Here is a 24,698-nt window from a genome sequence, read left to right on the forward strand (position 1 = left end):
AAAAAGAAAGAAAAAAAGAAAAAAAAAGAAAAGGCTAATCTATGGATTTTGGATGAATTAGGGCAACGTGTCTTCTTTTTTTTTCTCATCCCAATAATCCCATTTTTTCCCTCCTAATCTCTGGTTTTTTTCCCCCCTAGGCATCCAGGTCTACAGTCTATGGTACTTGAAGAGTTAAAAGACCAACTTATTTTAAGATCAAAAAAAAAGAGAGAGAATACGTTACCTTTAGTTTAATGGATTTGTTTTTAACAAAAAATCTTGGGGTTTTGATGCTTGGGAGGGGCCCACTTTAGTGGAGAAATGCTGTGAAAAAACACGCCATGCAGGGCAGAGAAGGGGCACCAGCCAAGCCAGGGATGGTTGCACGGAGGATTTGGGACCAGGGACATTTGCAAGCGGAGAGGATGGATGGATTAGGGAAAAAGCTAAGCAGAGATGTAGTGTCAGGACACCTTGGAGGGAAGGAAAAGAAAAGGGCATATCTGCATAGAAGAGGTTCCAGATATGATGAGCAAGCCTGGGAGATGTCTCCTGGAGAAGATACCATAGATCCTGCTCAGTCTGAAGAGTCAAGGATTCACCATGATAACAATCGCACTTGAAGAGAAGAGAAGAGAAGAGAAGAGAAGAGAAGAGAGAATAGAAAATAGAATAGAATAGAATAGAATAGAATAGAATAGAATAGAATAGAATAGAATAGAATAGAATAGAATAGAATAGAATAGAATAGAATATGGAATGGAATGGAATAGAACGGAACAGAACAGAACAGAACAGAACAGAATAGCAAAGTTGGAAGGGACCTTGGAGGTCATCTAGTCCAACCCCCTGCTCAGGCAGGAAACCCTATACCATTTCAGACAAATGGCTGTCCAGTCTCTTCTTAGAAATTTCCAGTGTTGGAGCAGAGGTCACCAACCTTTCTCAGCTAGCGGACTGGAGGGAAAGGGAGGGGGAAGCATTTTACATGCGTGCACATGTGCACGCACGCACGTGGGATCGCAAGCATGCCCGTGACACAAACAGGGCGGGGCTAGCCCTTGCATGACACTCGCTAGCCCTGCACCATTCTCGCGTAGCACAGCGCATTTCTGGGCACGATGGCGCCTGTTTTTGCACCCCACAGTGCGGTGGTGGCCCATTTTTGTGCCCCGTGGCGTGGCAGCACCTCATTTTCGCACCCTGCAGCAGCCTGTTTTCGCGCTCCAAGCCGTGTTGGAGTATTCAATACTTCTGGACGCAAGTCGTTCCGCTGGTTAACTGTTCTAACTGTCAGGAAATTCTTCCTTAGTTCTAGGTTGCTTCTCTCCTTGATGAGTTTCCATCTGATCACGTGACTACAGGATTGCTGCAAGGGTCGTAAGTGTGAGGACCAGCCAGAAGCCCCTTTTTTTTCAGTGCAGCTGTAACTTTCAAACAGTGACGAAACAAATGGTTGTAAGTCGAGGACTACCTGGTACGTTTAATAGTCTGGCATTTCTCTTTCACTCTTCAGTAAATTTATAATTAAAAAAGGAAGAAGAGGAATTAAAAATATATGTATATACACATTTGTGGTGCAATGAGATTGTTGTCTGAGTACAAGGGAGAAGCTGTCAAACACAACCTCAATTTAGTCTTCCTACCAATTTTGGTCCCTGTACTACAAAAAAGATGTCGAGACTTTGGAAAAAGTTCAGAGAAGAGCAACTAAGATGATCAAAGGCCTGGAGACCAAAACATATGAAGAATGGCTGCGGGACTTGGGTTTGGCTAGCTAGTCTAAAGAGAAGAAGAAATAGGGGAGACATGATAGCCGTGTTCCAGTATTTGAGGGGCTGCCACAAAGGGGAGGGGGTCATGTTATTCTCCAAAGCACCAGACAAGAAGCAACGGATGGAAACTAATCAAAGAGAGAAGCAACCTGGAATTAAGGAAAAACTTCCTGACAGGGAGGACAATTAACCAGTGGAACAGCATGCCATCAGAAATCGTGGTGATTAATTGTTCTCACTGTCAGGAAATTTCTCCTTAGTTTCAGCTTGCTTCTCTCTTTAATGATCTTGCACCTAATCAGAACCAGAGTTGAAACACATAAATGCTGGCTGGGGAATTCTGGGAATTGAAATCCACAAATCAAAGAGAGAAGCAACCTGGAATTACGGAGAAACTTCCTGACAGGGAGGACAATTAACCAGTGGAACAGCATGCCATCAGAAATCGTGGGCGCTCCATCCCTGGAGGTTTTTAAGAAGAGGCTACCTAGACAGTCACTTGTGTGAGATGGTATAGGTTCTCCTGCTTGAGCAGGGGGCTGGACTAGAAGACCTCCAAGGTCCCTTCCAGCTTCTATTCTATTCTATTCTATTCTATTCTATTCTATTCTATTCTATTCTATTCTATTCTATTCTATTCTATTCTATTCTATTCTATTCTATTCTATTTTCTGTTCATTCCATTCTCTATTCTATTCTATTCTATTCTATTCTATTCTATTCTATTCTATTCTATTCTATTCTATTCTATTCTATTCTATTCTATTCTATTTTCTGTTCATTCCATTCTCTATTCTATTCTATTCTATTCTATTCTATTCTATTCTATTCTATTCTATTCTATTCTATTCTATTCTATTCTATTCTATTCTATTCTATTCTATTCTATTCTATTCTATTTTCTGTTCATTCCATTCTCTATTCTATTCTATTCTATTCTATTCTATTCTATTCTATTCTATTCTATTCTATTCTATTCTATTCTATTCTATTCTATTCTATTCTATTCTATTCTATTCTGCTTGTTTGCCTTGGTTTTCGTCATCCCATAAAGATGATGAGATGCTTTATTTAAACTAAATCTACATATCAGTGATTGCATGACCTCTGCAGTTGACATACGCTAAGTAAATAAATAAATTAGAAGTCACGCCACACCACCGGCAAAATAACAATAATAATACTGATTTTTATGCACACAGCAGAAACATTCCCGTAAGTTATGCACATATACTTGAACACCCTGCATAAAATGCATTTTGAAATCATCTCTTCCAGCGTTGTTTACTCGGAGGGCAATTTTCCTCTGGCAAACCTAGGGTGAAACTGCCTCATAATAGCCGGAGAAGTACATTTTGGTTCAGAGCAGGCTGAGAAACATCGACTTAAATGCAAAGGGAGATTTCTCTTCCCCCCTCCCCTCCAATTTTCTGAAAACATCACCTCCACCTGCTGAATATATCGGAAATCCTTGCAGATCTTAAGAGAAGAGAACTTGGACAGGCTGAAAAATATGCAGATATGCCCTGGGGGCAAAGAGAAGAAAGAGAGAGGAGGGGACAAATCATGCTATTTTTTTTTTGCAGTGAAAAAACGTCTCCCCCCCCCCACATAGGCAGAGCATCCATGCATCAGACAGGCATGCCAGCCAAGGGAGAAAGAGAAAAAGAGAGAGAGAAAAAGAGGGAGAGAGAGAGAGGAAGGGAAAGGAAACTCGTCAAGGATAGGCCAGGAGAACTGTATGAGGTGAAGGCTGCATCAAAGGAGAAAACAAGTTAAAGAAAGGAAGAAGGAGGAAGAGGAGGAGGAGGAAGAGGAAAAAACACAGAAGCCTGCCCCAAGCTGGGAGGTCTGAACGCCGAAGGATGCCGCCAGGAACAGGGAAGAATTGGGCTCCTTCCTCCAGCAGCCAGTCAGGAAACAAAAGACAGGTTTTCAGGGGGGTTACAAGACCACCAAGCAACCCCCACCCCACCCCAGGTCTCCCCCCCCCCCCGAGGAAGCAGAGATGGTCTGAGCTAACTGATGGAAGAGAAAGAGAGAGAGAGAGAGAGGAAGAAAGAGAGGAAGGGAGGAGAAGAGAGTAAGAAAGGAGAGGGGATGGGAAGGAAGGAAACGGATGGATCGGAAGAAAGGAAATGGGTGAGGAAGGGAGGAAGGAAATAGATGGGTGGCAAAGAAGGAAGGAAGGGAGGAAATGGATGGGAAGGAAGGAAATAGTTGGGTGGCAAGGAAGGAAGGAAGGAAGTAGGGAAAGAAAGAAGGAAGGAAATAGATGGGTGGCAAGGAAGGAAGGAAGGAAATGGATGGATAGCAAGGAAGGAAGGAAGGAAATAGGGAAAGAAAGAAGGAAATAGATGGGTGGCAAGGAAGGAAGGAAGGAAATGGATGGATGGCAAAAAAGGAAGGAAGGAAATAGGGAAAGAAAGAAGGAAATAGATGGGTGGCAAGGAAGGAAGGAAATGGGTGGGGAAGGAAGGAAGGAAATAGATGGGTGAGAAGAAAGGAAGGAAGGAAGGAAGGAGATGGATGGGAAAGGAAGGAAATGGATGGGAACGGAGGAAATAGGTGGATGGGAAGGAAGGCGAGAGGGAGGGAGGGAACGGATGGAAGAAAGGAAGAGAGGAAAGGAGGGGAGGTTGACTCTTGGCCCCAGACCTCAACCTAGGTTATTCCTGGTTTGGCTTTATTCCAAGACCCCTCTCATGAAAGGCCGGGAGTGGGGAGGGGGCAGGGACCTCAATCTCTCCACGGGGCCAATAGAATTGAATGACGGGAGCCCGGAAAGGTCCGTAGCTTTTACTCCTGGGTGAGCGGCCAGTGGGTCAAAGACCCTAACCCTTTCACAGGAAACCAAATAACACAATTTCACAGCTACCCACGGCCATGTCCACCATGGCCTTTGTCTACCCTTCCTGCAAAACAACCAGAAACAAACCAACAAACAAAAAAAAAACCCCACACACCCCCATCAGCCCTAACCAACAAAACCAAGGAAAAAAATATCGATTCCCACTGCCTGTTTTTCCTTCCAACGCACCAGCCCTCCCGCCGTTGCCTCGGCGGAAAAAGGGACACTATTTCTTCCACCGCCCCTTTTTCGTACAACAGAAGCACTGCCTATCCCTCCTCACACCATTGCGGAAAAAAAAACACGTTAAGTGTCGAGAAGACTCTGAAAAAAGGTGGCCGGATGTTGGCCCGCAGGATTCCAATTACAGTCAGGAAGAAATGCAAAGAGAGAAAATAAATTAACGGGCCCCGGTTCCAGGTGAGTTCCCCTCCCCTCTGACTCCCCCCACCCCAAAAAGCTAAGCAGCATCCTGCAAGGAATCCCCCATTCCTTGAGACTAGGCGGTCATGTTCCCCGTTGTATGAAGAGGTGCTACGAAGTCCATTTTTTAACTTATGGACGTCCTAACTTTCTTGGTCAAGGTAAGACCAGTTACACACCCCAAGAGACCAAGAAGAAAACAATTGTAGCTTAGGGTTGAACTGGGGGGTCCTTGGCGCTCTCTGAGCTTGGTGGTTTTCTTGCAGACGTTTCACAACCCAACTAGCTAACGTCATCAGTGCTAGAAGGGAATGTGGGGTTGGAGGAGGAGGAGGACTGTGGGGTCCTTGGTGCTCTCTGAGCTTGGTGATTTTCTTGCAGACGTCTCATGAATGACCCAACTAGGTAACATCATCAGTGCTAGAAGGGATTGGGGTTTGTGGAGAGGAGGAGGAGGAGGAGGAGGAGGAGGAGGAGGAGGACTGTGGGGTCCTTGGTGCTCGCTGCGCTTGGTGATTTTCCTGCAGACGTCTCATGACCCAACTAGGTAGCATCATCAGTGCTAGAAGGGAATGGGGTTTGTGGAGAGGAGGAGGAGGACGACGACGACGACTGTTGGGGTCCTTGGCGCTCTCTGAGCTTGGTGATTTTCTTGCAGACGTTTCACAACCCAACTAGGTAACGTCATCAGTTGTAGAAGGGAATGGGGTTTGTGGAGAGGAGGAGGAGGAGGAGGACTGTGGGGTCCTTGGCGTTCTCTGAGCTTGGTGATTTTCTTGCAGACGTTTCACAACCCAACTAGGTAACGTCATCAGTTGTAGAAGGGAATGGGGTTTGTGGAGAGGAGGAGGAGGAGGAGGACTGTGGGGTCCTTGGCGCTCTCTGAGCTTGGTGATTTTCTTGCAGACGTTTCACAACCCAACTAGGTAACGTCATCAGTTGTAGAAGGGAATGGGGTTTGTGGAGAGGAGGAGGAGGAGGAGGACTGTGGGGTCCTTGGCGTTCTCTGAGCTTGGTGATTTTCTTGCAGACGTTTCACAACCCAACTAGGTAACGTCATCAGTTGTAGAAGGGAATGGGGTTTGTGGAGAGGAGGAGGAGGAGGAGGACTGTGGGGTCCTTGGCGCTCTCTGAGCTTGGTGATTTTCTTGCAGACGTTTCACAACCCAACTAGGTAACGTCATCAGTTGTAGAAGGGAATGGGGTTTGTGGAGAGGAGGAGGAGGAGGAGGACTGTGGGGTCCTTGGTGCTCTCTGAGCTTGGTGATTTTCTTGCAGACGTTTCACAACCCAACTAGGTAACGTCATCAGTTGTAGAAGGGAATGGGGTTTGTGGAGAGGAGGAGGAGGAGGAGGACTGTGGGGTCCTTGGCGCTCTCTGAGCTTGGTGATTTTCTTGCAGACGTTTCACAACCCAACTAGGTAACGTCATCAGTTGTAGAAGGGAATGGGGTTTGTGGAGAGGAGGAGGAGGAGGAGGACTGTGGGGTCCTTGGCGCTCTCTGAGCTTGGTGATTTTCTTGCAGACGTTTCACAACCCAACTAGGTAACGTCATCAGTTGTAGAAGGGAATGGGGTTTGTGGAGAGGAGGAGGAGGAGGAGGACTGTGGGGTCCTTGGCGCTCTCTGAGCTTGGTGATTTTCTTGCAGACGTATCATGACCCAACTAGGTAACGTCATCAGTGCTAGAAGGGAATGTGGGGTTTGTGGAGGTGGAGGTGGAGGAGGAGGAGGAGGAGAGAAGGAGAAGAAGAAGGAGGACCGGGGGGGGGGTCCTTGATGCTCTCTCCGAGCTTGGTTGCTTTCTTGTAGACGTCTCATGACCCAACAAGGTAACACCATCAGTGGGGTTTGCTCTCTTCTTTCTATACAAGCGGCTTGCCCTGTCAGCGGTAAGAACCAAGCGGTTCCTGGTACTTCCTTGATTAGGCTCTCAGGCCAAGCCCCATGTACATAAACTGAGAGCAAACTCAGCTCCTCTCTAATACTGATGGTGTTACCTAGGTGGGTCATGAAACGTCTGCAAGAAAAACCACCCAGCTCAGGGAACCCCAAAGACCCCAGACCACCACTGAATTCCCCTCAAGCACGTGAGGCGTTTGACCTCATCCTGACACCAGAATTATGCCTGCAGGTCCAGGCCGTTCTTTCCAAACTGGGTGCCCACCAGACGCCTCGGACCTCGGCCCCCGTCAGCCCGCACCCAGGCTGTTGGAGAGCTGAGTGCGAGGAAACGAGAGTGGAGGGCGGTTGATCTACAGCCGCAGCGCGCAGAAGGGATAAACTGCGTACGTTATGTTGGGAAGGGCCGCGGGGAGAAGAGAGAAGGCAGAGGAAATAAAATAAGAGTCGGGGAAAAGAAATAACAAGAAGGGGGGAAAAAAATGGCAGATGAAGCTCTCGGTAACCTTTGCGTGGGCAGCGGTCCTATTTTGAGGCCTGCTGGGAGGACAAAATGCAGGTCCTTGGGCCTCCTCCTTCCACCACCACCACCCCCACCACCCCATATTCTGGTCACAGATACTCCAACCCTGCGGCCGAGGTCAACACAGTAAAGATCAGAGAAGACAGAAAGACAAAGAACAGCCACAGCCATTCATGCTGTTGGGGGTAGGGAGAGAAAAAAAAGAAAGAAAGAAGAACGAACGAACGGAAAGAGAAAGAAAGAAAGAAAGAAAAGAAAGAAAGAAAGAAAGAAAGAAGAAAGAAAGAAAGAAAGAAAGAAAGAAAGAAAGAAAGAAAGAAAGAAAGAAAGAAAGAAAGGAAAGAAAGGAAGGAAGGAAGGAAGGAAGGAAGGAAGAAAGAAAGAAAGAAAGAAAGAAAGAAAGAAAGAAAGAAAGAAAGAAAGAAAGAAAGAAAGAAAGAAAAAACGATCGAGAAAACCACCTCATTCTTTCTTTTTTTTCTTTTCCTTTTAAAGCAAAGTTTCATGTTTTATTGCCAGCCAGGATTGGTGCTGTCCCAGGGTGCAACCGTGAAGGGAGACAATCCATTAAACTAAAACCAGCACTATGGTGGCGTGATTGAGACCCGCCCTTACCGTGCCCTCCATCATACTTTCTTTTTTTTGGGGGGGGGGTGTTTAGGGGAAATGCCGTGACAGTGGATTATGGGAAAGGGAAAAAGGAAGGAGCGAGGAAAAAAAAAAAGGTCTCTCTCAAAAATACGGTCACGAAGTCCTCCGCAGCCCTTGGCATGTTTTCCTCCTGTTCCATCCGACCTCCAGCCAGAGCATTTGACGCTCACAAACCTACATCCCTTTGTGGCCGGAAAGCCACACCCCACACACACACACCCCCGCCAGTCATCCTGGTTAAGCCGAACTTTCAGTTTAAGGGAGTCGCGCTTTCTCACCCAGGACAGTGCCACATTTTCAAGTAAGGTAAGGGGGCGGCCTTAAGAGAGAGTCCACGGGCTAGTAGCTTCTTCTCACCCTTCAAGCCCACCGTGCGCCCCTCGAAACACAGCCCAACAACGTGATTAAACCAGGCCCAGCCACACAGAGAGACGTTCCCCACACTCCTCTCTTTTGCAGCCAGAAAATAATTCCCAGGATATGCTGGTCCTTAGTGAGCCGAGAGAGCAGCTAGAGAAACATTAGCTCCTTGCTTAACTCCTACGGGGCAAAAACCACGCGAGGCCCACAGCGTCCGATTCGGCTTGCCCCGAAGCCCCACGCTGGTCACCATTCCACACCTGGACCCCCAGCCGTTGTGTCTCCTGCCTGACCGTGATCCCTTCAGAGAATTCTGGGTAAGAAAAGGGACACCTACTAGACTGCAGCGTGCGCTCCCTGACCTCCGATGTCGGGGCTCCAAGGCCCAGAGCTGAGCGAGCCGCCAGCTGGAAGACATATTCGGTGTTGGGGTTGAGTTCTTTCACCAGGAAGGATGTCACGGGGTCAAATGTCTTCAGAAACTGCAGGCCGGCCGCGGGTGCGAGGGTTGGCAGCCCAAACAAGCAAGTGAAACAAAGAACACAGGCGTGAACGGGGCACGGTCACTCCCGATTTCCCCGCAACGGATTCCCGCTCCCCCCCCGAAATCGGTCTCACCTCCGGGGTTCCTGGTTTGTTGCTGATTTCCTTGTAAAGGAGTTCGTACTTCAGAATAATGTCCTGGCGGGGGGGGCTCCAGGTCAGTAAAATGGTGCTCTCGCTCTTCGCCTCTGCTCGGAAGTTCATCGGCTGCCCGGGAACTAGGGAAAAAGGTAAGGGAGGCGAGGGATGCGTGTGAGAATTGGCGAGGAGGAGACAGAAGACAACTGGATAAATGGGTAGTCCTTGACTTACGACCCAAATCGAGCCCAAAATTTCTATTGCTAAGCAAGGCAATGGTTAAGAGAGTCGTTGCCTACGTTGATTTTTATGACTTTTTTTTTTGCCTTGGTTGGTAAACGAACCAATGCATTTGTTAAGCGAATCGTGCGGTTGTTTTTAAACGAATCCGGCCTTTTGCATCGATTTTGCCCGTCAGAGGCCCTCCGGGAAAGTTGCAAATGGTGATCACGTGATCCCAGGACATCGCAAGGGTCATAAGTACGTGCGGGTTATCTAGTGCCTGAATTCTGATCACATGACTGCGGGGATGCCGCGATGGCCGTAAGTCTGAGGATTGGTTGTAAGTCACTGTTTTCCTTTGTGACCTTCCCAGCCGGCTTCCAACAAGCAAATCAATGGGGGAAGCCGGATTCGCTTAATCAGCATGTGATGGCAATGACTCTCTTGGACGATTCCCCAGATACCTCCTTACGTGGCAGCTCGGGGAAGAATGAGCCAATTCCTGGCACGTCAGGAACCGAGTTGATCGATGACTCTGAACAGCCATCCCGAAGTGATTTGGCTGAGGATCCAGCTGGGGAAAGCTTGCAGTGGCCGACGGCCAGCAAAGAGTGGGAGGAAGTGCCTTCTGCACCTGATCGGAGAACACACAGGGCAGAGAAAAGGCAGGAGCAGAGAAGGCCAGCCAGACGACTCAAGAGGTGAGGGTCTCGGCCATCTCGATGGGCTGCACCAGAAAGCTGGCTATTTATCACAGCGGACAGACGGAGGGGTTACTGAGAAGAACGTGTTTGTTTTCTTAGCTGTGTGTTTTCTAGTCCTCATGATTCCGGCCTGACTCTGGATTACACAGTGTTTGGAACTGACTCGTGCCTTGGAAACTCTGGTTTTTTTCTTGCCTTTGGAGCTCCCTTATGTGTGGGTTTAAGTTTGTCAGGTGGAGTTATTGTGTTTGAGCAACTTGTGGACCCTTTTGCCATTGCTCTGTGGACTAACCTTGGTTTGCTCGTGGCTGGACCTAATTGGGACAGTTCTGAGTTTTTGGTGAAGGGAATAGCTGGGGAATATTAATAAATTCACTAAATCACAGTTACACGTGTGTGTGTGTGTGTGTGTGTGTGTGTGTGTGTGTAAGATGGACAGCACAGTGATTCACTTAAAAACTGCAGTGCTTTGCTTAACAACCGGGGTAAAAGAGGTTGTAAAATCTTGTGTGACTCGCTGAACAATTGCCTTGCTTAACAAGGAAAACTTTAGTCCCAATTGTGGTCTTAAGTCAAGGACTACCTGTGTGTAGTTTACGTGAACCCACATTTGCCATCTCTTTTCTTCCGCCAAATCCATGCAGGATTTGGGGGAAGAAAAGAAAAAAAGAAAAGAAAAGAAAAGACTCACGCACGGTCTTCTTCTTTTTAACCCTCTTTCTTTGCAGGATCTCAGTTCCATCCAATGGCAATGTTCTCCATTTTATTTCTTTATCATGTTATTTATTTATTATATTTGTATGCTGCCCCTTTTTCATTAAGGTGAATCTCCCTCTCCCTCTCCCTTTTACTCCATTTACTCTCCCTTCAAATCTATGCTGCACAATTCAAACCTTTGTCAACATACTGGCTTTATACCAATTATTCCTGGTCACATACAAGCCAGCTTCAGTCATAACAGAGCAACAGAATAACAGAGTTGGGAGGGACCATGGAGGTCTTCTAGTCCAACCCCCTGTTCAAGCAGGAAGCCCTATACCATTCCAGACAAATGGATTCATTCATGTTCCATTCATTCCTGATTCCGTCTCTTCTTGACTGACAGAAGCTACGGCATTCAATTTCTGTACAATGGCAACCGAAATCTATCACAATACAAAGCACTCTTAAATAGCCAACTAGACGCTCATTAAAACTAGTTTATTGGTTGCTGAGCAGTGAAGTGGTTCCGAAGCCCTTTGGGAGAATCAAATGGAGTGCCGTAGCACAGAGGCCCCCAACCTTTTGGGCACCAGGGACCGGTTCCGTGGAGAGAGGTTTTTCCACGGACTGGAGAGTGCGTGGATTTGTGTGCTGCCTGCATCCTGCGGATGGGGCTTTGCTTGTTTGTGCGGACCGGTTGTTGGCATTTTGCGGCCCGGTACTGGTCCACGGCCCAGGGGTTGGGGACCCCTGCCATAGCAAGTTAGTTTTATTTATAAATATATCTTGCCTTTATAAATAACTCCATCCTGTGAACACACACAATACTACTTCCTCCTCCTATTTTCTCCACCACCACAACCCTGTGAAGTGGGTTGGGCTGACAGAGAGTGAAACCCCTTGTCATCCAGTCGACTTTCATGCCTTAGGTGGGACTAGAACTCACTGCTGCCTAATTATTGGCCCAAAGTCACCCAGCCAGTTTTCTTGCCCATGGTGGACTAGAACTCACCATTCCCTGGTGATTGGCCCAAAGCAACCCAGTCGACTTTCATGCTTTATGCGGGACTAGAACTCACTGCCGCCTAATTATTGGCCCAAAGTTACCCGGTCGACTTTCATGCCTTAGGTGGGACTAGAACTCACTGCCGCCTAATTATTGGCCCAAAGTCACCCAGTCAACTTTCATGCCTTAGGCGGGACTAGAACTCACTGCTGTCTAATTATTGGCCCAAAGTCACCCAGCTAGCTTTCCTGCCTATGGTGGACTAGAACTCACAATTCCCTGGTGATTGGCCCAAAGCCACCCAGTTGACTTTCATGCTTCAGGCGGGACTAGAACTCACCGCCGCCTAGTTCCTGACCCCCAAATCACCCAGCCCCCTTTCGTTCCTACGACAGGACTAGAACTCAAGTCTCCTAGCCCAGCACCTTGACCACTAGACCACGCAACGTCTCACCTCCTTGTTGGGTTTTCACTTGGATGGGATCCGAGAGCGGGCCATCCCCCACCGACGTGAATGCCAAGACCCGCACGGTGTAGGTCTCCTGCTCCAGCAGGCTGCCGACGGTGGTCAAGAGACTATCGTCCACGTTGTGTTTCTGCCAGTTGCTGACTGGCTGGTCGGGCTCCATGGTGTAATACACCCTGTAGCCCCGGATCTGACCGTTGGGTTCCACCGGTTCCTCCCACTGGATGAGCATGGTCGTAGCGCTCAACATCCGGCCTTGAACATTTCGAGGGGCGCTGGCGGGGGCCTGCTCCCCCGTGCGGGTCACAACGGAATCGCTGTGAGGGCCCTGCCCAATTGTGTTCACCGCCGACACCCAGATCTCGTACTCTGAGTTGGGACTAAGACCCCCAATGCTGTAGCGGGTGGTGGTGATGTCCTCCTTGATTTGATACGGCCCGTCCTGACTCTTGGACTTATACTCGATCACGTAATAGGAGACGGGGTCCGGGTTTCCGGAGTCCCAGGTTATGGTGATGCTGGTGGCCGTGGTCTCGGTGACAACGGGGGTGCCTGGAGCTTTGGGAAAGGCTGAGAAAACGGGAAGAATTGATGAAAAGAACACAGTCGCGCCCGGTGCATGCGCTACGTTTCACCCGGCGTGCGGCGTAGGGGGTAGCATTTATTGAAGAAGAGTGGCTGAAATGTTCCCGGCCTAGTTAGGTGGATTTTACCAACCTCCTTAACCAATCTGGAAAGTGTTCAGCTCAATGGTCGGCAGCACTGAGGTGTGCCCAGCGCTAAAAAAGTGGCCGTTTGCTTGCAAGTATAGGTAGCCATCAACGTACGACCACAATTGTGCCCCAAACGTATAAGGCTACCAGGGGTAGGCAACCACAGCTCTTTTATGACTCATGGACTTCAACTCCCAGAATTCCTGAGTAGCATAGCTGACCCAGGAATTCTGGGAGTTGAAGTCCATGAGTCATAAAAGAGCCGAGGTTGCCCACCCCTGGGCTAAGTAAGCCAAGAGATTGGATAGGTGAGTTTTGCCCCGTTTTATGTCACCGTTGTTAAGGCAGTCACCGCAACTGTTAAGGGAGCAACACGCTGGGCAACTGGTTCACATTTACGACCGTTGCAACGTCCTGCAATCTCCCTTCGACAAGCAAAGTCAACAGGGAAGCCAGATCGACTTAACCACTGGCTTACTAGCTTAATAACTGCAGCGATTCACTTAACAACCGGGGCAAGAAAGGTCGTAAAGCGGGAACAAAACTCGCTTCGCAACCGTCTCGCACAGCAACGGACGTTTGGGGCTCCGTTGTGGTCCTCAAGTCGAGACGGCCAGTATTTGTTTGCCAACCTGTGCAGTCACTTAACGATTGTGTCTTTGAGTGGCAGGACAACGGTGGCTGAACGAGGCAATCACTTGGGTGCCTTACTTAACAACTGCAATGACCTACTTGGGTGCCTTACTTAAAAACTGCAATGACCTACTTGGGTGCCTTACTTAACGACTGCAGTGACCTACGTCTGTTAATGGCACAGCTCTGAGGCCTCTTTCCTTTCCATCAATCATTCACCCCATTGCCAAGTTCAAGACAGTAGTGGCCAAAATTGTGGAAACCTTTTGGGAAAAGTGTACAGTAGACATGCCACCTTTGGTTAAGTTTCCACCCATTTTCCTTCTAATTTCTTTATAACTGCAGCCCAGTTCACTTAATAATACTATTTTACATCGCTTTCTGGGCGACCAGTCAAATCTTTGCACCATTACTTGAATTTTTTTTACGTTTTACAAGCTCACTAAACGAAAGAACACAAAAAAAACCCAACCAACTTGATAGCGATCACATAACACACTGACAAATGAGAGCCACCCGATTGGGTCTCTAAACGCTCGTGCTCATTGGCTACAATCAGATGAAGGAAAGCTACCTGATATCCACCTAAGCAAGTTGTGCTTCCTTTTTTCTGGTTATTGGGCTATATAACTTTTCATAGAGTACAGCACAGACAATTGAACAAACTTTGTTGCCTTCCATTCTCAATTAAATTATCTTTCTGTTGATATATAATTTTATGGTACTACTCCCCCCAAAAAAAGTGGTGTTTAGCCATCAAACCTCAAAAATACACTTTTCCCAAAAGGTTTGCACAATTTTGGCCACTACTGTAGTTTTCCTATCCCTAAGGGTAATCCTCTACTTACGACTATAATGGAGCCTGCATATCGCAGACCTAAGTCACGAGAGTCCTATTACAACCTTTTTTTTTGTGATGGGCGTGAAACAAAGGCCATGGCGGTAAGGTGACCCCCACGGTCGTTAAGCAAACATTAACGTGGTTAAGCGAAGCCACGATTCGCGGTGAGCTCAGTTTTGCAGACCAGCGGAATTAACCATGTTTGGCCAAATGCCAAACTTTGAGTACAGTTCCCGTGAATGCAACTACCTCGCTGAACATCTGGAGGGTCTGATGGTCTGGATTTTGGAAGCAAGTCGCGAGTAGCCCCAAGGTAGGTCTGTCACAGCTTAGAACGGTCGCTAAGCGAAGCGACCGGTTGTAAATCAAGGGTCACCTGTATAGATTTTACTCCTTTGTTCTTGCTGCCTCTTGCATCTGGGGCAGAAGATGAAAGCTCTCTGCTTTTGGCCATCTTTGAAGCATCCGTGATGTTCTAGATCAGTCTTTCTGCCCTTTAAGATGGGTGGACATCAACTCCCAGAATTCCCCAGCCAGTTGGACTCCAGCCATCTTAATGGGCACGCGGTTGGGAAAGACTGTTCTAGATTGTTAACTAATGCTGGATCATCTTGGCCTTTGAAACAACCCAATTATCCCCTTTGTTTTTCTCTGTGACCGTTCCCCAAAATACAGATGTTATCGCACCTCTGTTTTCCTTCAGGTCAACTCACACAAATTACATCCAGATCACTCTTTGTGGCACCAGGGCAGGGGAGGTGCCCACTGCTGTTTCACTCTTGTCAAACGCTCCTCGTGCTCTTATTACAGAATCACACTGTGGGAAGGGGCCTTGGAGGTCTTCTAGTCCAACCCGCAAAGACACAGTGGCATGCTCGAAGAGCCCACAAACTGGCCACAAGACCTACGCAAAAGTACACGGGAGGCAGGCATGCGTCTCCGGGACGTGGATGCACGAAGCAAAGGGGACATGCTGAGGTTCCCTATGGACCTTGTTTGCAAACAACTTGGCGGGCGTGGGGTGTCGTGCAGCACCCCCCACACACACTCCAGGGAACATTGGAGGGCAATCCGGGACACATGCACAGGCTGATGTCACATCATGCAACAATGTTCTTCTCGTGCACAGCTCTGACTCAACGTAGGAGCCCGGAATCAGAGTGAGTCAGAAGTCACAACCCCCCAGGAAAATGCAGAGGCAAGTCATGTGATCCATTTCAGGTATTTTCCAGAACAGGTAGTCCTCGACTTACGACCATTCGTTGGAAGTTACAAGGGCGCTGTAAGAAAGGTTGCTTACAGCTGCTTCCTTACCCTGGCAACCGCTGAATTGTCCCCCCCTGGTTACGTGATCCAAATTCAGGCACTTGGCAAATGGCTGGACACCCCTGGGATCCTGTGGCTGCCATTTGAAACCTTTGCAGCAAGCAAAGTCAAGCGCGGGAGCCAGATTCGCTTTACGACCACACGATTCACTTAACGACGACAGGGGTTCGCTTAAGAATCATGGCAAAAAAGCTCGTAAAATCGGGTACGCTTTGCTGAACAGCTGCCTTGCTCCGCCACAGAAGCGCCAGGCCCGCTCGTCGTAAGTGGAGGACTATCTGCAGAACGTCCGCGAGCTGCAATCCACATAGCTAAAGGCGAGACGTGCAGTCCCAAACATTTGACTGTCTGTTCCCCCTCCCCCCACACACACACGAATCCTAAATAAATAGGATTCCCACTTGCAACTTCAACGCATTCGATTTTGGTTCTGCCAACCAGCGGAAGGGACAGGACGGAATCGAGCAGAGGAAACGGGGAAAAAATGACGGACATGCACATGTAGACAGGAGATCTCGGTTACGGAGAGGTTGTCTCGCCTAACCAACATCCCCTTTCGCCTGAAAGGACTCAAAAAACAAACAAAAAACAAACCCACAAACAAACTCATTTTTAACCGTTTTGCCAAGCAGCGTGGTCCAATGGAACACCCAGACATCCACACCGAACTGGGAGTTGTATGCTGTGGGAAAGCCGCTGTGGATCAAGCTAAGCTCCGCCATCGGGAGAAATCAAGAGGGAATTTTTTTTCAGGAGGCCACTGGACTTTCTTGTTTTTCCTATGAAGACGTTTCGCTTCTCATCCAGGAAGCTTCTTCAGTTCTGACTGGATGGTGGGGAAGGGAAGGATTTATATTCCTGGCAGGTCCTTTGCATCCTTTTAGAGCAGGGGTGTCAAACTGCCGGCCCGCGGGCTGGATGTATCATGGCGAAACCGCACTCACCCCATTGCCGGCGATGGGAAAAAAAGTCACAATACGTCGCGACATATCATGCGACGTTGCGCATTTGACACTCCTGATTTAATGAGTCATTGTTGTGATTCAGGGTCAGCCTGTGGGTTCGGCAGTTGGGTCGGACGACTCAGAGGAGGAGGAGGAGGGGGGTGTTGAAGAGCTTGCTGAGGGGGTTGGACAGCTTGATGAGAGCCCTCAGCCAGGCCCCTCCCACCTGGTCACGACGCAGACCCAGCTGTGTGAGCCTGACAGCCTGACAGCGTGGATGAAGATGACCCACAGCTGGCCCTGTTCAAGGACGCCCGACGCAGGAGGCAGTCAATCAGGAGTAAACAGAGGAAGGCAATGGGGCACCTCGGAAGGAGGCAGAGAGAAGCCACGCCCTGAACTGTATAAAAGGGGAATGCGTGGGAGGGCTGGTTTGCTGAAGGCAACCGCTTGAAAAGCTCCTGTTTCTTGGTTCCTGTCTTGCTCTGTTTGTTTTTGTATCAATAAATTTGGCAGGCGTAATTCCAGCCTCTTGCCTTCTTGTAAAAGGGGTTGTCCCTGCCTTTTCTGCAGGGCCGGTAGCAGGCTGGTACAGAACAGTCATTGAGGCCGCTTGGAGGGATCCTTTGCCCCACTCGGGTGACCCTGAGGACACAGATAAACCTCCAAGTGGCTTCAACGACTCTCTACAAGGAGGCAAATGACCGGCTGTCTGCAAGGAGTATAAATCCTCCCATTTCCCCCACCATCCAGCCGGAGCTGAAGAAGCTTCTAGGATGAGAAGCAAAACGACTTCAAAGAAAAACAAGAAAGTACAGTTGCCTCCTGGGGGGGGGGGAAAGCACCTTTGGGAGAACCATGACCTGGATCGACAGAGAATCTCAAATCCAGAGTGAAGATCACCAGGACCAAGCCAGCCAAAAGGAGACCGAATCGGATCAAGGAATGGTGCAAACTTACATTTGACGGTGATCTGGGCCACGGCTTCAATGACACCCAGGCTAGACATGGCGACACAGGTGTAGTTGGCGGAGTCTTTGACGTCGGTCAACTCAAGGACGTTGCGTCCCACCGGCATGTCGTCCTCCGGCGTCAAATCTTCGGCCCCCTGCATCCATTTGACGTACGGCATCGGCGAGCCCACCGCCACGCAGGTGATGTTCACGTTCCCGCCCGGCATGATCTCGTGGCTGGTGGGCGGGATGGAGAATCGGGGAGCCACGCGCCGCACTGCGGACGAAACGCACAGCGGTAACAAAACAAAACGGAAAAAAAAGGGGGCGGGGAAAAGGAGGAGAAAAAAAGAGAGAAGGAAAAAAAAATAAAAGATAAGGAGGGAAGGGGACAAAAAGAGCAGAAGAGAATTTAAACAACAGGTGGGGCTTGCGTTGCTTGTTAAGTTCCTTCATTTTCTTTTTCAAAATTAAAAAAAAAGGCTAAAATTAAAAAAAATTATCAGAATGCTAAAGAAATCAATCAAGAAATGGGGGGGGGGAAGGGGAAATAAACAGAACTTCGAAAAGAATTACTTTCACAAACGATATAGAGAATATAGACATCAAAGCAATATTTCATAGCAACAAAGAGTTCCAATGATCAGTTTGAGACCTGTCATCATCACAGCACAGATATAGACACAAAAATTTATTAGCAATTTCTCATCTTTGGAAAAAGCAAAGAGAGGGCAGAAGCGCGTCCAGATTGGGGGGGGGTCCCTCATACATCTTGGCATATTGGGGGTGGGATTTCTATTTCCCACCACCCCAACCCTGAGGGGCTACCAACTTGCAAGATGAAAACGTGGGATTGGGTCTGCATTCCCTTTAAAATCTGGATCCTGGTTTAGGGAAGAGATAAAAATCCTGGATAAACAATGGGGGTGGGGGGGCTCCTCAAAGCCCATCCCCTAAAAAAAAAAAAAAAGGAAGACGGGGAGAATGGCTTTTTACAGGCAGTCCTCAACGTAACAACCATTCGTTTAGTGACCATGCCCTGGAAAAAGCGGGCCAAGACTGTTTTGCACACTTACGCCTGTTGCAGCGTTCCCTATGGCAGGGGTAGGCAACGTTGGCTCTTTTATGACTCGTGGACTTCAACTCCCAGAATTCCTGAGCCAGCATAGCTCAGCATGGAAACCTCTCCCTGTCCCCTCAGCATGGCTGGCTCAGGAATTCTGGGAGTTGAAGTCCACGAGTCATAAAAGGGCCAAGTTTGAAGACCCCCTGACATAAGATAGATAGATAAGATAGACTGTCCAGATCCTCCTATATCTTAAGCCTGTCTTCTGGAGCGTTGGCTATTCCTGCCAGCTTGGTGTCGTCTGCAAATTTGATGAGTTCCCCATCTATCCCCTCGTCCAAATCGTTGATGAAGATGTTGAAGAGCACTGGGCCCAGAACAGAGCCCTGGGGCACCCCACTACACACTTCCTTCCATATGGATGCGGTTCCATTTGAGGACCACACATTGAGGAGATATACCTATTTCCCTTAACCCAGAGGTAGGCAACCTTGGCTCTTTGATGACTCGTGGACTTCAACTCCCAGAATTCCTGAGCCAGCCACGCTGAGGGGAAAGGGAGAGGTTTCCATGCTGAGCTATGCTGGCTCAGGAATTCTGGGAGTTGAAGTCCACGAGTCATCAAAGAGCCAAGGTTGCCTACCCCTGCCCTATGGTCATGTAATCACAATTCGGACGCTTGGCAACCGGGTTTGTATTTATGACGGTCGCAGCGTCCTAGGGGAGCGGTCACATGATCCCCTTTTTGCGGCCTTCTGACTTGGAAGATCAACCAGGAAGCCAGATTCACTTAATAACCGTCTCACTCACTTAATAACCGCAGCGATTCGCTTAAGAACGGCGGCGGGGACAATCGTAAAACGGGGAGGGGGGGAACCTCACTTAAGATCCATCTGGCTTAGCAGCGGGAAGGTCAAGCTCAATTTTGAGTTGTTTTGAAAAATTCCCATCGGCACCTCTAAAATGTGGGAGGCCGGATTTTCGGAAAGCCAAAGTTTGTTCTAGATGGCCACTGTTGGGAAAGTGATGATAAAACAGCTGTGTTTCACATCTGGATATCCAGTCCTCCTTGAGGGTTATGAGTTACTACCATTCATTTAGGGCAGGGGTCTTCAAACTTGGCCACTTAAAGACAAGTCTTAAAGTGGCCAAGATTGAAGACCCCTGATTTAGCAACTGTTTGAAGTTACAGCAATGCTGAAAAAAAAGTGGCTTACAACTGGTCCTCACATTTACAACCATCGTAGCATTCCCCATGGTCATGTAATCAACATTTGGGGACCTAGCAATGGTGGTTTACCATGGTTGCACCGTTCTAGGCTCACCTGATCATCATTCATGACCTGCTTTAACCAGCTTCCAGCAAGTAAAATCAACAGGGAAAGCTGGATCTCCTTAACAATCCAGCTTAACGTTAAATGATTCACTTAGTAACTCCATGGATTTGCTTAGCGACCGTGGGGGAAAAAAGCTCCTAGCATCAGGCCTGACTCCCTGATTAACCGTCTTGCTTAGCAACGGGAATCCTGGCCATCGCTGTGGTCGTAAGCCGAGGACTACCGGCCGTCTCTCTCAGAGCCACAAGGCTGCCCTTGTGACCAGATGCAAAAAGGGACCCAAAAGGGCTGAAATCCTTTACAGCTTGTCCTTGTTTAGTGACCACCATTGGCACCAGCAACTCAGTCACTAAACAAGACGGCGACTGCGCTTGTGATCTGACTGCAGCTCTCCTTTGCTTTACAGACCCTGCAGTTTTTCGCTAAACAAGACAGCGGATAACCAGGATGACTTGTAATTATGACCAAAGTTAGGCGCTCCTAAAAGACTAGCGGGCTGAAAAACGCTCGCCGGTGGCAAAAATCAAGGTGAGCAGGTGAGGGTAACGGGCCTCGCCCCCTACAGGTACCCCAAATTTAGTCCCCCCCAAAAAATAAAATATGGAAGAGAATGCATAAAGAAGGGCAGGGCTTTCTTCCCCCTGCCCAATAAGGAGGAGAAGCTTCAACAAGAAGGCCGCGTAGGGGAAAGGAAAGAAAAAGCAAAAAGATAAAAAGATGAGAAACTCTAATCAAATTTTTGTGGTTTTGGGGTATATACACCCTAACGAAGCTTCTTGGAAAAATCTGACATGATTCCATTGATAGATGCAGCTTTCGGAGGTCATGCAAAAGGAGAAGCACAAGAGGAGAGAAAAAGGAAGAAGAGGGAGAGAGAGAGAGAGAGAGAGAGAGGGAGAGAGAGAGAGAAGGAGGTGTAGAACAGTGGAAGTTATTCAATGGGCTGCTAGCAAACGCCCATTGGGTTCAGGGAAAAACGGGGTGGGGAATTAGAGAGAGACAGAGAGGTTTGGGGTACAGGGAGAACCGGCTTTTAAAATGCTGCATACTCTGTTTCTAGCTGATGTGGTCCAATGTGCTGATCTAACATTGGCACATCACAGCCCTGCCAGAATTGTAATCATAATCATAACAATAATCATAACAATAAAAGAATTCGTAAGAATCAAAAAAAAGGGGGGGAAGGAAACAGACACAGGGCGGAGGGGGGGGAAAACGAGAAATCACACAAAATGAGCACAGCGGGTGTTGCATGCAGATGCACCTCGACGGAAGGATGAACGGGATGGGAGACAGAAAGCACTGTTTCATGTGGATCCATTTTTTGCGCGCGCGCGCACGCGCAGACACACACACACACAACTGCACGCCAAAAAAATAGATGGGACTAATGCTGTTCGCTAACTCTGCGATTGTAAAAGTAGGCTCAGGAGCAGGTTCCAACATTTTATAGGGACCAGCCGTGTTTATATTTATTTATCTTTTTTCTTTCCAACTGTCTGACTCCTTCTGGGTTAGAGTCCCTCATCCGGCCCTGAAATAAGCCTTGGTTTGATCTTAGCCAAATGCTGGATCTCTTCAGGTTCTAAAAAGAATGGGGTGGTGCTGTCTGTAAAGCACGTTTCACTCTAACCAGGGTTTAATCAAAGGTAACGATGGTGTTTGCATGATCGGTGAAGGAAGAAAGGGACGCGAGAGCTGAGCAGGTGGCCTGCGTCGTACCGGGATGGCTGGGTTGCCACAAACATTTTGGCAACTAAATTCAGTGGTGGAAGGACCGATTTCTATTGATTTGGTCTTCCTTCTTGTGCAAAGCTAGCTGGGAATGGCCCTGAGTGACAGGAGGAAAGCAAAGCAACATTAGATCAGAGTTGGCTGAACTCTGGTTAGACAAGAAGCGTGGGGGCCTTGGTGATGTTCTCTGAGCTCGCTGGCTTTCTTGCAGACCTTTCATGACCAAACCAGGTAACACCATCAGTGCAGGAAGGGAGTGCTGTTTATGTGCTCTGTTTGTATACTAGATAAGAGGTGTTTGAGCACCAGTCGAAAAAGTAATTGAGTAAGTGCCTGGGGCACACACACCCCCCCCCCTCCTCGTTCAGGTGAAGATTAAGGAATGGAGGGGCTTGCAAAGGTGCTTTTATTACACACCTGTTGCAGTCAAAGTAGTCCTGATCTATACGGTACTATATGGTTCCTAGTCTGGTCTACCTTGTAGGGCTGTTGTTGCGGGTAACGCTGAACGAGGGGGCTTCATCCCTCACTAAAACCAAGGCATTTTCCCTGTGTGCTAAAGTCACGGCTTTCCACTCTGGGAGATGAAATGGAGAATCACACCAACGTTTGGAAACCTTTCTTAGCTGTTTGACTTCTTTCTTATCTGAATTTAACTCCAGGAAGGAGAGAGAAAGAGAAAGAGAAAGAGAAAGAGGGAAGGAAGGAAGGAAGGAAGGAAGGAAGGAAGGAAGGAAGGAAGGAAGGAAGGAAGGAAGGAAGACATGGTACAAAACACAGCCACAAGTAAACAGTGCCACCCATACGATAAATGAAATGGAGAGACCGATAGGACGGACATTGGTGCAAGTCTTGCTGAGGGACGTTGAGTTTGAAAAAGGCATGTAAGGAAAGAGAGCGAACTCAAGAGAGGGGACAAAGCAAATGGAAGAGAAGGGGAAAGAGAAATATCCAAGCAAAGAGGTAAGATTCACTCTGCAAAAGGCATCAAAACGGCAAAACAAGGCAGGTAAAAATGCAAACACCTGAGTATTTATTAAAACAGAAGAAAACAACCAAATCAAAATGAATATTGTAAATGTGGAAGGAAGGAAAGAGAAGAGGAAACAGGGTGGAAGGAAGGAAGAAAGGAAGGAAGGAAGGAAGGAAGGAAGGAAGGAAGGAAGGAAGGAGAAGGGGAAACGAAAAAGGTGGAGGTATGCTGGGAAGAAAGGAAGGAGGGAGGAAGAAAAAAGAAAGCAAAAGGAAGGATGGAGAAGAAAGAAGAAAAGAAAGGAAGGGGAAGGTACAAAGGAAGGAGAAGAAAGGAAGAAAAGAGGGAGGGAGGGAGGAAAAGGAGGGAAGGAAGGAAAGGAAGAGAAAGGAAGAAGGGAAGAGGAGAGAGGAAGGGAAGAAAAGGAGGAAGGAAGGGCGGGAGTTCAAATCAGGGTTAAAAAAAAAGAAATTGGCAAACCATGGTTCAAACTGGCTGTGAATCGAAGTCTGAAGGGGAGTCCAATCATCCTTGCCAGGTGGGGGGGGGGGTGAGGAAGGGAGGGGGCTGCATTCGCCACAAGGGAGGGAGAAAATGGCCACTTTTTTGGGGGGGGGGAACAATGCAAAGTTTCCTCTTTGTGCCGCCTTTGTGAGCGAAAGCCTTAACGCAAAAGCTGGAGGATGGCACTTTGCGCTAAACATTGGCAACGAAAGAGACATCCAAGGAGGCGGCCTCAGACTGAATAAAGCTGATTTTTTGGGGGGTTGGGTTTGCTTTGAAAAGAAGCAGCTTTCCTTCCCCGATGCTCAAAGCCCATCCTCTCCCTTTGTGCCTGTCCCATTTCAACTTTTCTAAATTTTAAAGTTGTCTTTCTCATACGGTCATTTACAGCAAGGGGGGGGGGGGGTCCTTCAAGCTTGGCAACTTTGGACTTCGACTCCCAGAATTCCCCAGCCAGCAAAAGCTGGCTGAGGAATTCTGGGAGTTGGAAGTCCACAAGTCTTAAGTGTGCCAAGCTTGAGGACCCCTGATTTACAGGTAGTTCTCAAATTATGGCCATTGGCTTAGTGACCCGTTCTAAATTATGACGGGTGCTGGGAAAAAAAAAGATTTACAATACCCCGGGATCACGTGATCACCATTTATGATTTCCCCAGGGGTTTCCCACAAGCAAGTCAATAAGAGAAGCCAGATTTCCCTCATGACTGGGGATTGGCTTAAGAACCAAAGCTAAAAGCTCGTAATATCTGGCATGACTCACTTAACGACTGCACGGCTTAGGGACAGCCATTCAGGTTGTAAGTCGAGAACTACTTGTCTCCCAACTTCCTCTTAATCTTGGATTCCTCTAACGTGCTTCACTCATTCCCACTTTAATCCATTTTCCGTCTTTCTACAAATAGACCGAGGCATAGAACTTGTTACTAAGCGATTTCCCCCACCCATTAAACCAAGGTTTAAACTCACCAGGCTTGACATGATATGTCAATGCAGTGGTTAAGTCTATCACTGGTTCGGCTTTCTCATTTAAGGCAGAACTTTATCCCGTGAAGGGAAAAGGGATGCTCATTAATCCTTATTCCTGGCAACATTTAGCGGAACGCCGTGTTTGATATGTCAAAATTGCATTGATCAATCCCCATTTAGCGACCATTTAAATGGACGGAACAAGGGCTGCCCAGTGAGTTTTAGACACAGTGCAGAGTTAATATAGGTAGTCCGTTGCAGCATTCCTGAGGTCACATGATCAAAATTCAGACCCTTGGCAACTGGCATGTATTTAGGACAGTTGCAGTGTCCTGGGTGTGTGTGTGTGTTTCATGTGATCCCCTTTGGCGACCTTCTTACAAAGTCAATGGGGAAGCCGGACTCACTTAACAACTGTGTTACTAACTTAACTGCAGTGATTCACTTAACAGCTGTGGCAAGACAGATCGTGAAATGGTGCAAAACTCACTTAACAAATGTCTCACTTATCACACTTGGC

The 24,698-nt window shown here is 48.0% G+C and overlaps 1 protein-coding gene across 1 annotated transcript in view; it reads right to left on the minus strand.

The window, feature by feature from the left end:
• PTPRS (protein tyrosine phosphatase receptor type S) overlaps positions 1-24,698 on the minus strand; it is a 179,950-nt gene that overhangs the window by 111,425 nt on the left and 43,827 nt on the right. The window contains exons 3-6 of the mRNA XM_081321595.1: positions 17,606-17,875; positions 12,177-12,758; positions 9,086-9,228; positions 8,805-8,949 (exon numbers count right to left, since the gene is read on the minus strand). Coding sequence (XP_081177721.1) covers positions 8,805-8,949; positions 9,086-9,228; positions 12,177-12,758; positions 17,606-17,875 — 1,140 coding nt within the window. The remainder of the gene's footprint in view (positions 1-8,804; positions 8,950-9,085; positions 9,229-12,176; positions 12,759-17,605; positions 17,876-24,698) is intronic.

This window comes from Vipera berus, assembly GCF_964194415.1.
Source record: "Vipera berus genome assembly, chromosome: 1".
NCBI classification, from domain to species: Eukaryota; Metazoa; Chordata; class Lepidosauria; order Squamata; family Viperidae; genus Vipera; species Vipera berus.